Raw genomic sequence first — 14,061 nt, 5'->3', positions numbered from 1 at the left:
TGGTCCAATCCTGTTCAGACTTTATAGAAAACATGGCATTAACTTCCACTGCCACTGACACACAGCTGTACTTATCAATGAAACGGATCAGACTGAGTGAGACAGACAGACTGAGTGTCATAAAAACCTGGATGACTCTTAATGATCTACTTCTTAACTCTGAAAAAGGTCATTGCCTATTAGCTGCGTGCCCCAAGAGCTCTTTAAAAATCTTTCAGCTGGTTCAAAATGCAGCAGCCAGGCTCCTCCTGACATATAAAGCCATAAAGGGCGTGGCCCCATCGTATCTGCAAGATGCTACAGTACCATATCATCCAAACAGAACACTGCTCACAAAACGCTGGACTACTGGTGGTTCCTAGAGTGTCTAAAAGCAGTAGGAGGGAACATTCAGCCACCAGGCTCCTATGTTATGGAATCCGCTCCCTGCCCGTATCAAAGAGACCCCCACAGTATCTACATTTAAGACCAGACTTAAACGTTCCTCTTTGAATTAACTTATGGCCAGGGCAGAAATTAAACCCACAGTTTTATCTAAGCTGCCTCAGGAGCAACTGTGCTGGGGGAAGCATGGCAACCTGAGCACTATCCTCCATTTCCTCCTACTTTCCCTGTGGGCTCTACCTCTTCCCTCACCTGGCTGGATGACCCAGAGCCGGGCTGGAGGATCCCTGCCCTATGCTGGATGAGCCCCTTCTGTCCGTTAGTCTTGAGTGGGTTCTTGAACTTTATCTGCAGGTTAAGGTACTGGAAATCCATGTGTCCAGGACTAACACACATCGAGTTGCAGATAGAGGACACATACAAGAGCAGGCGCTGGGGTTTAGGTAGTGAGGATTCAGATCAGAGTGTTTTTAGGTTTAAACCAACTGGATTTCAGCACTGACTGGCAACTCAAATGAGAAAATCACGTGAGGTTCATTCTGCTTTGTGACTGGAAAATCGTCTTGAGAACCAAAACACCAAATTATAACCAATATTTTTGTACTAAAGAATAAATCAGCATTACAATTGTTACCAGTAAAAGCTATAATTGATCTTGACATATCTGAGGACACGGACAGGTCATCGAATTCCTTCAGGTCCTTCAGATAAAATACTACGTACTACCTTTAAAGCTAAAAAAAAAAGTGTTCTTCTTTCTCCTCTTAAGGACCCCACATTCCAGACCATGTACCCTCCTTCCCTTTTTTCTCCTTTTGTCCCCTCTGCTCCTCTTTCAAGTCCTGAATCAAAGACTCAGAGCGCAGGGTGGTTCTTCAAAGTGGCACAGCGGCGAATAGGTGATTAATACGGGCCTTTTTTTTATTACAGGGATGAAGGGAGAACTCGGTACTCCTCATTTTGGCGCTGTCTCTCATTACGTTTTTTAGCCTACACCAAACCTCGAGTGGATTTCATCATCATTAGCCACATCTGAGGTAATGACACGGGCAAAAAATGTAGTAAAAATAGCCTCAAAGTAACACGCACTTGTAAAGATAGAGTAAAAACTTAGGTAGCACGTTCAGGCACAGAAACTAAAATATAAGATCGGCTCATGTTTCAATCAAGTGAACCAAAATGAACCTGAAAAAGCAGTACCAGAAGAGCATGTTTTTGTATTACTTGGATAAAAGTGTTGCTGATAAACTAATGCCAACACTGACCTCTAGTGGCGGAGTTTCAGAAATTCTCGTGGTGTTGGCATTTTACCCTCCTCTACTTGGTCTCTACAAAGGTGCGCTGATGTATGTTTTTAAAAGGGAGGGTCCGACAGCCAAGGATGTGCACAGATATTTTGAGGAGCCGGTGCTTAACGAAGAAAAAAAGAGCAGTTTTCTATCCAATATGATTTTACTTCTTTACAGATTACTCAAAGCTTTGTGTATATAGGTGTACGAGCTGAGGAACCTACAGTATTATTAAAAAAATGACAGACACATATCAAAAAAGGGTCATGTGAGGAGATTTTTGATCAAACAAAACCAAATTCCTGTGGGACAATGGGATATAGGCCCGTTTTTTGTAGCAACTCCTCTCCAAAATACAAAAAAGTCAATTGTTTATCAGACTATAATAACTGCCTTACTTTATTCCTATTAACTCCCATTTTAGAAAGACTGATCACTTGTATCAGACTCTTACGACAGCAGTTCTCTGTAACGCCCCAGTCCTCCGCTCTGTCCCCGGCTCCGCCCCTGCTCCATCGCACTGAGCGCTCCCCGTCTGTGAGCGGCGGCCTCACACTGAGCTGTGGACAAACGCTCCAGGCAACAGTCTTAAAAGTTTTGTCCGTTTCTTTTATGAGAATCAACAAATCTTTTCCTGCAGTGTATTACAGACGTATTATCACATCAGCTGTTTTGCTCATAACATTGTGAATACGAGGCGGATTGTCAAAAAGTAAAAAACGGCTAAAATTTTAGGTGGTGTCGAACGTCGTTATGAGTCTAAATGGTGTTATGTGCAGTTAAGACACATAAACGGAGTCTGGAAGCTGCGACAGACAGATGCACATGAGGCAGAGAGGAGAGCGACAGTGAAATCTTTAGATAATGGCTTATTGTGCAGGGTTTTAAACACCTTTCACACATCTGCTGTTGACCAGGAGGGGCACTTAGGGCAAAGAGGAAGTGTTTGAGCACCATCTGGGCTCCAATTAATTAAGACTAATAAAGTATCCATCTATCTACCTAAAAAAGGTTGCCGCAACTTCAATGGAAAGTAACATAGAGTGCCTTTAAATGATGCAATTAAGGGATATTGAAAAGAAAGACCTTAAACTGCACTGAAAAGCACAGAAAAACATGTGATCTTACTGTGAATGGGCTCGCATCTCCACAAGCCTGACTCATATCCTCCTGCTTGTTTCCATAGAAATGTTGTTAGTTTGGCTGTAATTTTCCACATCATGGCATAGAATATGTCATAACTCTCCATGGAGAATGTTCCGAAGTGTGGTTTTAACTTTCTATTTCCATGGAATCAGGCGGGTGATGTGCTAACTCCAGAAAGTTACATACAGTACCTTTAAACACAAATTATTTTACATTTTTGTTCATTATAAACTGCAATATTTATCTAAAACAGCTTAAACAGATCCAGATTCACGTTTCTATTAATGAAAAATCACTTTGTGGCATTTTTTAACCACATGTGTATGATTATGATTTATCTTTCTTTTTTTTTTTTCTTTTTTTTTTTTATAATCACAAGTAAAAGCAAAGCAATGGGCGGGTATAGGGGGTAGGTGAAACTGAAACTTCTGAGAACTTAAGCCTCAAATGTAGAACAATACAGAAATGCTCAAACATTCATGAATAAATTGAAATACTGTACTACTCTGATCATGCAAATTATAAGTGAACGATGTTATAACAAGATGAAAAGCTCATAAAAGTCTGTTTTTACTTTAATGTGTCCCCTTTAAAAGTGAAACTAAACACTAAATCTGCTTTTTTTTTGCTATGTATATGATGTTTGAATAGCATTGTCTACTCTTTTCAGTCCTTTTAGAGCAAACTAGATACAATTGCAGCTTTGTGTTCAAAAACAGTAAAACAAATGAGCGTGTGCTGCCTCCTGTGGCCATTGCAAGTTCAAGTACTACGTGACATCACACAGGATTGCTCTTGATTACAACCACAATGTCTCTGATTATAAACACCTGGTGGAAGGGGCGGAGTTTGAGTTGTAGATACCTGTTTGACCAATCACAATCTTCCCTTTACCCCCCAGACCTCACGCCTCACCCCTGCTCACTCTTTTCTTTTGTACTTTAATACTCAAAGTACTGCCCAAGTCTTTTTGCAATGCAGTTGTGGGTTGAGTTTAGGTGTTTAGTCCCACTTTAAATTACACAAGTTAAAACACAACCAGCAGAAAATGAGAGCCAAGAGACCAGTCCTACAAGGAACTATCCCAAGCAAATTATGGCCACACTTTGAGATGTATAGGAAGAGCCAACAGAGGGCAATTTGTCATGAGGGAGGACGAGGGCACGACACACTTTATACTCATGATGAAAACAGCTCTAGTCTGTGGAGAGTAGCTTAGCGAAAAGGCCAACTACGCACACGCACATTAAGGATTCGTTACGTAGGAGTAGAGCCACAGGAGAGCAGTGCTGAGTGATTCTGGGCCAGAAATGTAATCACAAAAAAGGGTTTTAATGTCCGTTTTTTGCAAATATAGGAAGTACAGGGTCACTGCAGCAACATAAACATTTTAATAAAAACTCTAAGGATGTATGATGGTTGTGGCTGGAGTTTATACCAAGGAGGTAAAGAGAAACTGCCAGGAAGTTTCAAAAATCAATAATATGATGGAAAAAGTCTGTGAAGTCCATATGTTAAAGTCGATGTACCTGGATTTTACTGCCTTAAAAATGCAAAAAAAAAAAAAAAAGGACAAGTTCATTTTTAAACAGTTTGCAGTGGCCTAAAGTTATTCGTCACTTACCATGTGCATTTCCAACATCCTAATTATTCACAGTGAGTTTACAACACGACAATCTGAGACCAGAGCGGAGTTTTGGTGTCACGATAAACCTAACAACAAGTAGCATGCCATACGCACATCCTGACAACAATATCAGTAATCAACAATCAACAATAATATGCAATAGATCTGTACTGCGGGCAAAACAAATTAAGATTAAATACATGGGAAAATATCTGCTGTACAGGGCCCTTAAACATATGCTACATTGATTTTGAAGGCGATATCCCTTTTTTTTAGTTGTCTTCTTGGGAAAAGCAAATCATCCCCTGAGCTCCACTTAATCTGAAAATACTTGCATGTAGTACGAGTTTCTAAACTTACAATTGGCATATTTAGAGGTGAGCTAAGTAACTTTTCTGGTGCTTTTCTCCATGATGATGACACTCAGATCTATGTCTCACTGCAGCAGGTGAATATGGACCAGTGGATTCACTCACTGCATCAACAGACCAGTGTGTGGAGGAAAAACAACTTTCTCCAGCTAAACTCAGACAAGACTGAAGTCATCATCTTTGACCCACAGAAACATAGAAAAAGTTTCAGCAGTCACCTCCACTCTCTCTCTCTAAAACCTTCACATCAGGCTAGAAATCTAGATGTAAAAATGGGCTCAGACTTGAACTTTAACAGACACATCAAATCAGTAACATCTGCAGCTTTTTACCATCTAACAAACATTGCAAAAATCAAAGGTAAACTGTCAAAACCAAACTTGGAGAGACTTATCCTGCATGTGTCTCCAGTAGGTTAAACTACTGTAACGTCCTGCTCACTGGCCTCTCCAAACGAGCCTTAAGACACCTGCAGTACATCCAGAACACTGCTGGTCAGGTCCTGACTAGAACCAGCAAGTACTTCTCACATGTGTCCTGTGGCTCAGGTCTCTGCACTGGCTCCTGTGGTTCAGAGAATAGACTTTAAAGCAGCTCTGCTTGTGTACAAGTCTCTCCATGACCTAGGTCCAAAGTACATCTCTGACATGTTAGTGCCATATGAGCCATGTCGCACTCTGGGCACCAGCAGGAGGCCGATCCCTGAAGTCCTCAGAGTCAGGACTAAACATGGGAAATCAGCGTTTCAGTTTTAAGCAGCTAAAACCTGGGACAGTCTTCCTGAAGATGTGAGACAGGCCTCTACTTTGACAATGTTTAAATCCACCCTCAAAATGATTCTGTTTATCTGTGCATACACTGACTGAAAGATTTTTATTTTGCACTCTTCTGTTTTAATGTTAATTTTATGATGATTATTTATGATTATTTATGTTTTGATTTGTGTGATTTTAATGTCTTTCTTATTCTGTAAAGCACTTTGAATTACCTCGTGTAGGAATTGTTCTATACAAATAAACTTGCCTTGCCGTGATGTGATTTATATTGCCTGGAATGTTTCACAGTATGGCATTTGGCGGCGCAATTAATTACACGTGTTCTTATTGCTTAAAAACACCCTGAAAAACTTCCAATTTTAACGTGAGTGAGGTTGCCACTCGACAGATCTGACCTGTAACTTGGCCTGATGGTGCCATTTGCTTATTTACATGGAGACTCACAAGTTTAATGCCATATTTTAGAACATTCCACGCAAAGTAATAACATCTCCATGACAGTACGCAAGAAAGGTTAGCTAAAAGCACCTATCCAAATGTAACTTAATCCCAAACGTGCGCATTACCATTCCAGGAGGCCAGCATCTTCGTGTCCAGGTGTGGGCGTGGCCTGCTCTTCCTCACGTCTGCCATCTTGGCTCGAGCCGTGGCCAGTAGCTCGTTGAGTCTTTTGACGCTGATGCCGAAGTGAGCGGCCGTTAGCTCTTGCGAGTAGCGCACGATCAGCACATTCTGTCCCTGCAGCTCCCCGTGGGGGTCCTGGAGAGACACAGCACAGAGACATGAGGACGAGAGGGGGGCGACGGCGAGGGGGACGAGGGAGGGGGGTCCTGCTGACTACAACAGCTGTCATATTAGCCTTTTAATGAGCGCTTCACACAAGTTTAAACACTGGGATGGGTAATTTAACACGTCAGATTATTAATGAGACTCACATGGGGCTTCGGTGGAAAAGGTGCAATGATTTTCAATAATGTATTTTTTATTTGTGGATATAAGTTAGGTATAAAAGGAGGTATTGCATTTCTGTGGGGTATTAATAGTTAACACGTAACATATTTAGATCAGCGTGTTACGTTTTATTGTTTTGAAAATGTTATAGTCAAAAAAAAATGATGAAGGAACAACATTTTAACATGATAGAAAGGTACAAAATCACATCACAGCGAAATTCAAGGGGAATCCCAGAAGAATAAAAGCAGATTAGCCAGAAAAGTACTATATAAATCCAATATTACTGAAGTATAACTAAACGATGGCCACTGGAGTAGTGAAAAGTAAAGTGGTGAGGTATGAATGGATTTTTGCCATCTCTGAAAATAAAACTTTTTTGTTTCTTTTCCAATTTTAAAGAGGGGGTATTATGCTGAATCGATTTTTTTTTAAGCTTTCTACCATGTTATAACGTTATTCCCTCATCAAAAAACATTCTTGAAGAGGTTTTAGATGTCATCCATGCACGTTTTTAATCATTTTAGTGATCTCTCCCACTAAGCAGAGGCTCCTTATGGTTAGCTGTAAGATTCTGTGCAATGCTCAGCCCACAAGCCTGCATCATCCACGCTCCCACACGACAATTCTCCATAAATATACAGAAGCACGATACAAAACAATACACTTCATGCTGATTGTGTTGTGAAAACGCTCTGAAGGGGGAGCGACTTAATGAGGAGAGCACAGAGAAGCGTCAAAAACAAAAGTGAAGCATGTTAATATGGCAAAAATAGCACCTTCAAAACAATAAAAAGTAACATAGTGATCTAAATATGTTAAGTGTTAGCAATTAATACACAATAAAAGTAAAATACTCTCTCTTTAAAAGAAGTTTTACATTAACATTTAACTAGAATGAACACGCAAACCCTGTAGAACTACTATTATTCTTCTACATGTAACACTTGCCTTATAAGGGCAAATGTGTGTTTTATAGATATGTGCTTTACATTTCACTGCGACTTCAGGTAAAAATATCACAATGCATACAAATTTTAGTCTAATTTTATGCGAGGTCTTATGTAACAATTTTTGACGTGTTTTCACCTGCCAAACACTGTTTATTTGAATATGGTGCGTCTGAATGGTGGTGGTCTTTAGATTTAGACTTAACTCACTGATAAGGAATGATTTCGGAAATATATCCAGAAAAACTGCAACTAGATTTGTTATTTCTAGTAGATTTCATACACAATATGACCTTAACTATCCTAACTGCAGCCTTTAAGATTTTGAGATTGTCTAGAGGTCGTGCTTCATCCATCTGGTTCAGGCTGCGGTGGCTCGAAGTAGCTCACCCTGCTCACTGGAGAGAGTGAACCAACTGATACTTTGCAGTGAAATCACACTGAGGGATTCTGCGTGTATGTTTATGGAGGAATGTTCAGCAGTTACCATAGTGATGCAGTGCACACATTAGCAAACGCAGCCAGACACGTTTTTAGATCGCCTGAAAACTCAAGAAAAAATTAAAAAATGGGTCAAATCAGCAATTTTTCAGGAGCCTGTGGTCAATATGAATGTTTATGGTCCTGTTTAGGTGATTGTAATATTACTTCACTTATTTAACAGTACAAAACCTGTTCAAATTCCACCTAAATCAGTTCTTTCTGGTCAGATTAAAGTCTAATTTGAGTAACAGAGCTTCAGACAGAGCAGTGCCTCCAGTTAGCTTCACCCCCCCCATGGAATGTTTTTAATACATCAGCTGCAGAGTATCAATACAGCAGGAAATTACAAAACAACTGCCCCTTTAACAATAGTTCATGATATAATCTAGCTCTAAACTGGGGATTGGAATTCCACTGAAGTCTCTCTGTTACAATATCCAGGAAAAATCCACATATTAATAACATTATAAAGTAAAAAATAATATCTAGACATTAATAATATTGTAAAGTACTTTCCATATGAACTGTACTGTGACCACTTGTCAAATTGAAATATAACCTACCTGTTCTGGTGCTACGTTCCCCTGCTCTTTGACCCCGTAGTGGTGCATAAAGATGTCCGCTAGCGACGCGGATCCGGTAGCGCCCTCCACCACCTCGGACAGCAGCTCCCGCACCTCCGAGGCGGTCCAGACGCAGAAGGCCCCCTCACGCTTCTCCGCTCCCCCCGACGCCGGGACAGAGTCTGCATCCTCTGCGCTGTAGAAGCCCCCAGACTGGGAATGTCACAGCGCTTTAGTTAATGCAAGTACAGCAATGCTACTTTAAAAGGTCAGCATGTATTATTCAGGTGTGAAAAGTACTTAAGGACACATTAGAGTTGGTGTGTAACTTTTCTGGAGGGGAAAAAATTACATGCGTTTTGTTGGAACTGAAAAATACATTGATTAACAAGCATGACTGTGAGTGGATTCGCCTCTCCAAAGATCTGAGCTGTAACTGCCTGATAGTGCCATATGTTTGTCTTCATGGAGATACGGTGGATACTTAAGTTTAGTGCCATCCCGTGGAACATTCTAGGCAAAGCACCTTTATAAAGACATGCAGGTGTCAGAAAAGTTACATTAAATTAAAGGAACTGTATGTAGTAGTAGCAAACAGTTTTAAAAAGTACAAGTACAAGTACAATCACAACTGAACCTGCAGATGGAGGACACATACAAGCTTTTCTCATCCTCAGTATAAGGACAGGCCTCATGTGAAAGCTCAGAACCTCCAGAATTCACTCACTGAGCTGCAGAGGCCGCACTAGCACTGATTCATGATTGGCTACAGGTGCTGGAGTTTAGGTAGTGACGATTCAGATCAGAGAGAGGCATTTTTAGGTTTAAACCAACTGGATTTTACTCTTGAAACTGGCAACACAAATGTGAGACTCGTGTGATGCTCATTCTACTTTCTGTTTGGATAATGATCTTTAGAAGTAAAACACCAAATTATAAATGAGGCATCAGTTACAAATAAATCAGCATTGGAATTTTATTTATTTATTTTATTATTATTTATTTTATTATTTTATTTATCTTTGTTTTATTAATGTTTTATTTTATTAATGTTTTATTTTATTTATTTATTTATTATTTTTATTTTGTATTTATTTATTTATTATTTTTTATGCATTTATTTATTTATTTATTTTTTATTAATTTTATTATTATTTTTTATTAATTTTTTGTATTATTATTATTATTAACACATTTTTTCTATTCTGTGTATATGCCCATCGTGGGGGGTGAAAAGGAGCAAAAATGTAATTGGATTGTAACCTGTAAGATGAATTTGAGCACAATACTTCACAAATAATTTGATCGCACAAAAAAAAAATTAGCACTATTATCCGCAAAACATATATTTGATCTGAACATGTTTACCTTGTATTTTAATGTAAGATTTATTCACCAACAAAACGCCGCTGCTGAGTGAAGACGTGAAGGCTAAAAACAACAGCCTTTGAAGCAACTAATTAGCAAAAGAAGCTTCATAGTGGAGGTAATTAGAGCGCTGAAATTATCTCGTAAAGGAAAACAAAAGGTTAAATGCGCATATTATTAAAACACGCAAACAAAACACAAGCTTTGCAGAATACTTGAAAGCACGAGTGGATCATCAAACGAGCTCGCAGTAACTTTTGACTTTAATCTTTTTAAAGGGGGCGTCACATTCACACTTTGTAAGAAAAAGCAGGTTTTCAAGGTATTTCTGAATAAACTAATGAGAGAAGTTTAATCGTGCAAGTTTTATACGTGTGTGCGGCGCTAAAAAAAGGTTTTAAGAGGTTAATAATATAGAATTTACTCCTGAATTTGAAAATATTAAATAGTTTACGCATCTATAGTTTCATCTTTCACCCCAAGGAACCTCAACGCACATTTAAATATTTTCCTTTTCGGCCTAACAGATTTATCCATGAGTTATATAAATATTTGCACCCAGTTAATTCCTTTGCTCTATTAATTCCTGATCACCATAATTACATAATAGATCTCGTCCTAGATTATATAATGTGTCTTAATGATGTGTGCTGTTGTGTGCAGCGGCCTATCTCTCAGAGGAGGAAAAAAAAAGGGGGTTGCGTGGGGTGAGAGGAGCACATGCGGCAGTTTGTGGAGACACTACATCACGGAGGTCCCTGTCCCCAGAAGCACGCCAGTGGAGCCCCCTAGAGATGGGACATTTGGAGCATTGTCAGTAGAGATCGACCGATGTGGGGTTTTCATGGCCGCTACGACGCTGATAAGCTCTGTTGATGTTTAGAACCAATATGTAGGGTCGATTTTGGATGATTTCCCCCAAATTATGTTATTTTAACTTACTACAAACTCCCTGACAGTTCTTTTTTTACTGCAAATGTTTAAAAGAGCAGTGCAGTCATGTGGTGTACAGTTATCTCTTTGCGCTAAAGTGTTCAAAGACAGTTTCATGTGTATTCTTTAAGCAGCAACTAAATATCAGCCTGGAGACTTAAGACCGACACGCTAAAAAGTGCAAATATTGACACAGTATATTGGCCAAACGAAATTGTCAACATGTTGGCCTCAATTCACTGGAGCTTAAAGGTTCACAAATCAGCAATAGGCTTCAGTATCCAACTTATTACTTTCCGAATGTGATTTTTCTCTGGAATTTGTATACAAGTGAATAACAGCGTTCTGCCAAAGAGTTTGTGAGAGTTAGGAAGACGTTTTTATCCGTTTCAAGGTAAAAAGGTTAAAAGGTCCGTTTCAAGGTAAAAAAAAAAAACAAGGCATCACTGGTTTTAGGCATTTTTTCACATTTGATGAAGTGCAATGATTGTTCTAGTGTCAAGAGCCTCAGGTAACAGACCTGGAGTTGTGTTTTGTTTCGCTCACATGTTTGAGTAACACTTTATTATTAGTCTGTCCATCTACAAAGCTCAAAATGCTCTGTTCCTGTGTGATGCCATGAAGTTTGAGAGGAAAAACTCTGCTTAAATATTCAAGGTTTGTGTGTTAGACCTGGAGTTGTGTTTTGTTTCACTCACACATGTTTGTTTGTGATGAGGAAACAACATTATAACATAGAACATAACGTAACACGGGCCCTTTAAGTTAAATCTTCTCACATTATCCACCAGTATCATCCAGTTTGTTCTCAAGCACTGTTCATCCTGTTTTATATCTATTCTCACACTCAAAAACCCAAACATTTTCACAAAAACAACCAAAAATTATCAGCCTACCAACTCCCAACCCCTTACAGCTAAAATTTACAGCACATGTGTCAAACCCAAGGCCCCCGGGCTAAATGTGGCCCCCCATGTCATTTTATGTGGCCCACAACAAGATGAATTAAAAGGTTTGACTGTCTTAAAATGTCAGTTTATCAAGAGACACAGTTATACAGCCATATTTTTACATCTATAGAAATGTATGTGTAATATTTGTAACTTGAATAAGAAATAAATACAAGGACAGTTCATGCACGAGTTAAAAAAGTAGTTACATTTATTTTACATGTGGCCCTTTGAGAGCGACCATTTTGCTGATGTGGCCCTCGGTGAAAATGTGTTTGACAAACCTGATCTATAGCGATAAAACGCATCGCACGCTCTATAACACAGGACCACACTCACCCTCTGCACCGTTATTTCACCCTGCTGCCCTCAAAACGACGCACAGGACCCTCAGATGTAACAGAACCCGCTTTAAAAACCCAATTTTCGCATCCTCAGAGCCATCGAAACACTGATACGGGACACAGGACGATACAATCACGATTATCAAGGCCAAAATAATGATTATATCACAACAATTATAAATATTGCTGACAGATTTAAAATGTTATTGATGATAATTTTAATATTATGCTATATTTAAGAAACTTTTATAGTACTGTACTGTTATAAGAGAAAAAAACTATGATCTAGAGGAGACAATCAGGAAGAAGTAGCTTTTTTCTGCACGTTCTGCTGATATATTGGAGATTACCTTTGTTGGCAATCATGGACGACTATTGTCTAACTTTTTTATCATGATAAATGGTATTATAGTTTATTGTCTAATCCCTACACACCGAACAAACTGTAAATTACATCCTCCTGTTCCGTTCAGATGTATTTTTGGCTTGTATTATATCTTCTCTACGTTGTGTTTTGATGTGCGATTAATGCGTGCACTTTGAAATACCGTTTGTTTTGTACAGCTGTGAAACCAAACCAAATTTCCCTGCGGGGATGATAAAGTAACTAACTAATAACATCTATATTTTTGTGTCCGTATACGCTCGTTACCTTATCGCTCAGGTCCCTGGAGACGTACTGGAGTATATCCCGGGCCACATCTGCGAAGAAGGGCTCTCCTGAAACCTGGGGGGACACACACATGCACAGACACCTGCTCAGAATCAGGCGTGAACAATGTGAACTACACTTAGCCGTGGGTGCTGAGCTAGCTCCACGGGCTCATTAAGCGCCGGTGCGTACGGCGCGTGGAGGGCCTCATTAACTCATGTTACATATGCGCTGTCCACTCGGAAAACGGGTCAGCTCAGTCGGCGTCCAAAGTGAAGTTGAAATGAGCCGAACGAGGGTGTTTTGGATGTTGAGGCTTGTTTTGTAACTGTGTAAATGCGTCAAACAGGGCAAGATAAAGTATAGCTATTAAAAATTGATTTGGAAAGAGGAATCATAACATTTGAGTGAAATCAGTACGGTCCATTGCAACTTCTCTGTGTACGTGGACCAACATATTTGAGGTTTTTCTTGCAGTTCAGTCTAAAAGTAATTTCAGTTGTTGCCCAAAGATCAGTTTTCTTCTTCCATTTATAAATAAGTTAGCAGTAAACCAACAGTAAAGGTTCATTTCCACCTGCCCTACTTGGCCTTACTCTGCCCCAGTTTGGCGTGTTTCCATGATCCCTTCTTAACCTGCACCAAGGACTTTTCCGGTACCTGCTCAGCCCGGGTTTTAACCAGATCAACCAGGGTACCGAAGCGTCTGGCAGAATCCATGGTTACTACAGTTTGGAAGGAATGGGAAATGTGTCTGTAAATGGAAAACTGAAGGCGCGGGACAAGAGGAGTAGGCCCTGTAGTCCTGTGCACAGACCTGAGAGGCAGTGATGTAGGCCACAGCCAGCTGAGCCTGGTCGTACAACATCTTCTCAAAGTGAGGAACGTGCCACGAAGAGTCTGTGGAGTAACGATGGAAACCCTGACAACACACAAATCATAATGAGAAGATTAACAAATATAGTATTTGTCCTTCATCACAACTAGGACCGTTACTAACAGTCATTTCCCAAAGCTCATGACCATAGGTGAGGGTAGGAACACAGATTGACCGGTAAAATTGTCTTTCGACTCAGCTTCTTCCTTGTTCCATCCCATTTATTTTCCTCATAGAATTCCTCAAAGAAATTATTTTGTCCACAGTCTAAAAAAGCCACACCAGGGCTAATAAGTGCGGTCACCCCTCCCTCAGCCAGGACCAAACCAAAAGGGCATCAGGACCAAACTGGGCTCAAACAGGACCAAACCAGGACAAGTGTGAAAACATGAGCCCC

At 39.8% G+C, this 14,061-nt stretch overlaps 1 protein-coding gene across 1 annotated transcript in view; it reads right to left on the bottom strand.

Annotated features, from left to right (window-relative positions):
• Positions 1 to 14,061, bottom strand: part of spata20 (spermatogenesis associated 20) — a 90,626-nt gene that overhangs the window by 69,645 nt on the left and 6,920 nt on the right. The window contains exons 8-11 of the mRNA XM_033984283.2: positions 13,605 to 13,709; positions 12,788 to 12,862; positions 8,541 to 8,753; positions 6,160 to 6,352 (exon numbers count right to left, since the gene is read on the bottom strand). Of these exons, the coding sequence (XP_033840174.2) occupies positions 6,160 to 6,352; positions 8,541 to 8,753; positions 12,788 to 12,862; positions 13,605 to 13,709 (586 nt within the window). The remainder of the gene's footprint in view (positions 1 to 6,159; positions 6,353 to 8,540; positions 8,754 to 12,787; positions 12,863 to 13,604; positions 13,710 to 14,061) is intronic.

The sequence above is a fragment of the Periophthalmus magnuspinnatus genome, chromosome 19, assembly GCF_009829125.3.
Source record: "Periophthalmus magnuspinnatus isolate fPerMag1 chromosome 19, fPerMag1.2.pri, whole genome shotgun sequence".
Lineage (NCBI taxonomy): Eukaryota > Metazoa > Chordata > Actinopteri > Gobiiformes > Gobiidae > Periophthalmus > Periophthalmus magnuspinnatus.
Note: the sequence above shows the minus strand (reverse complement) of the source record. Positions and strands in the feature narration are given on the sequence as shown.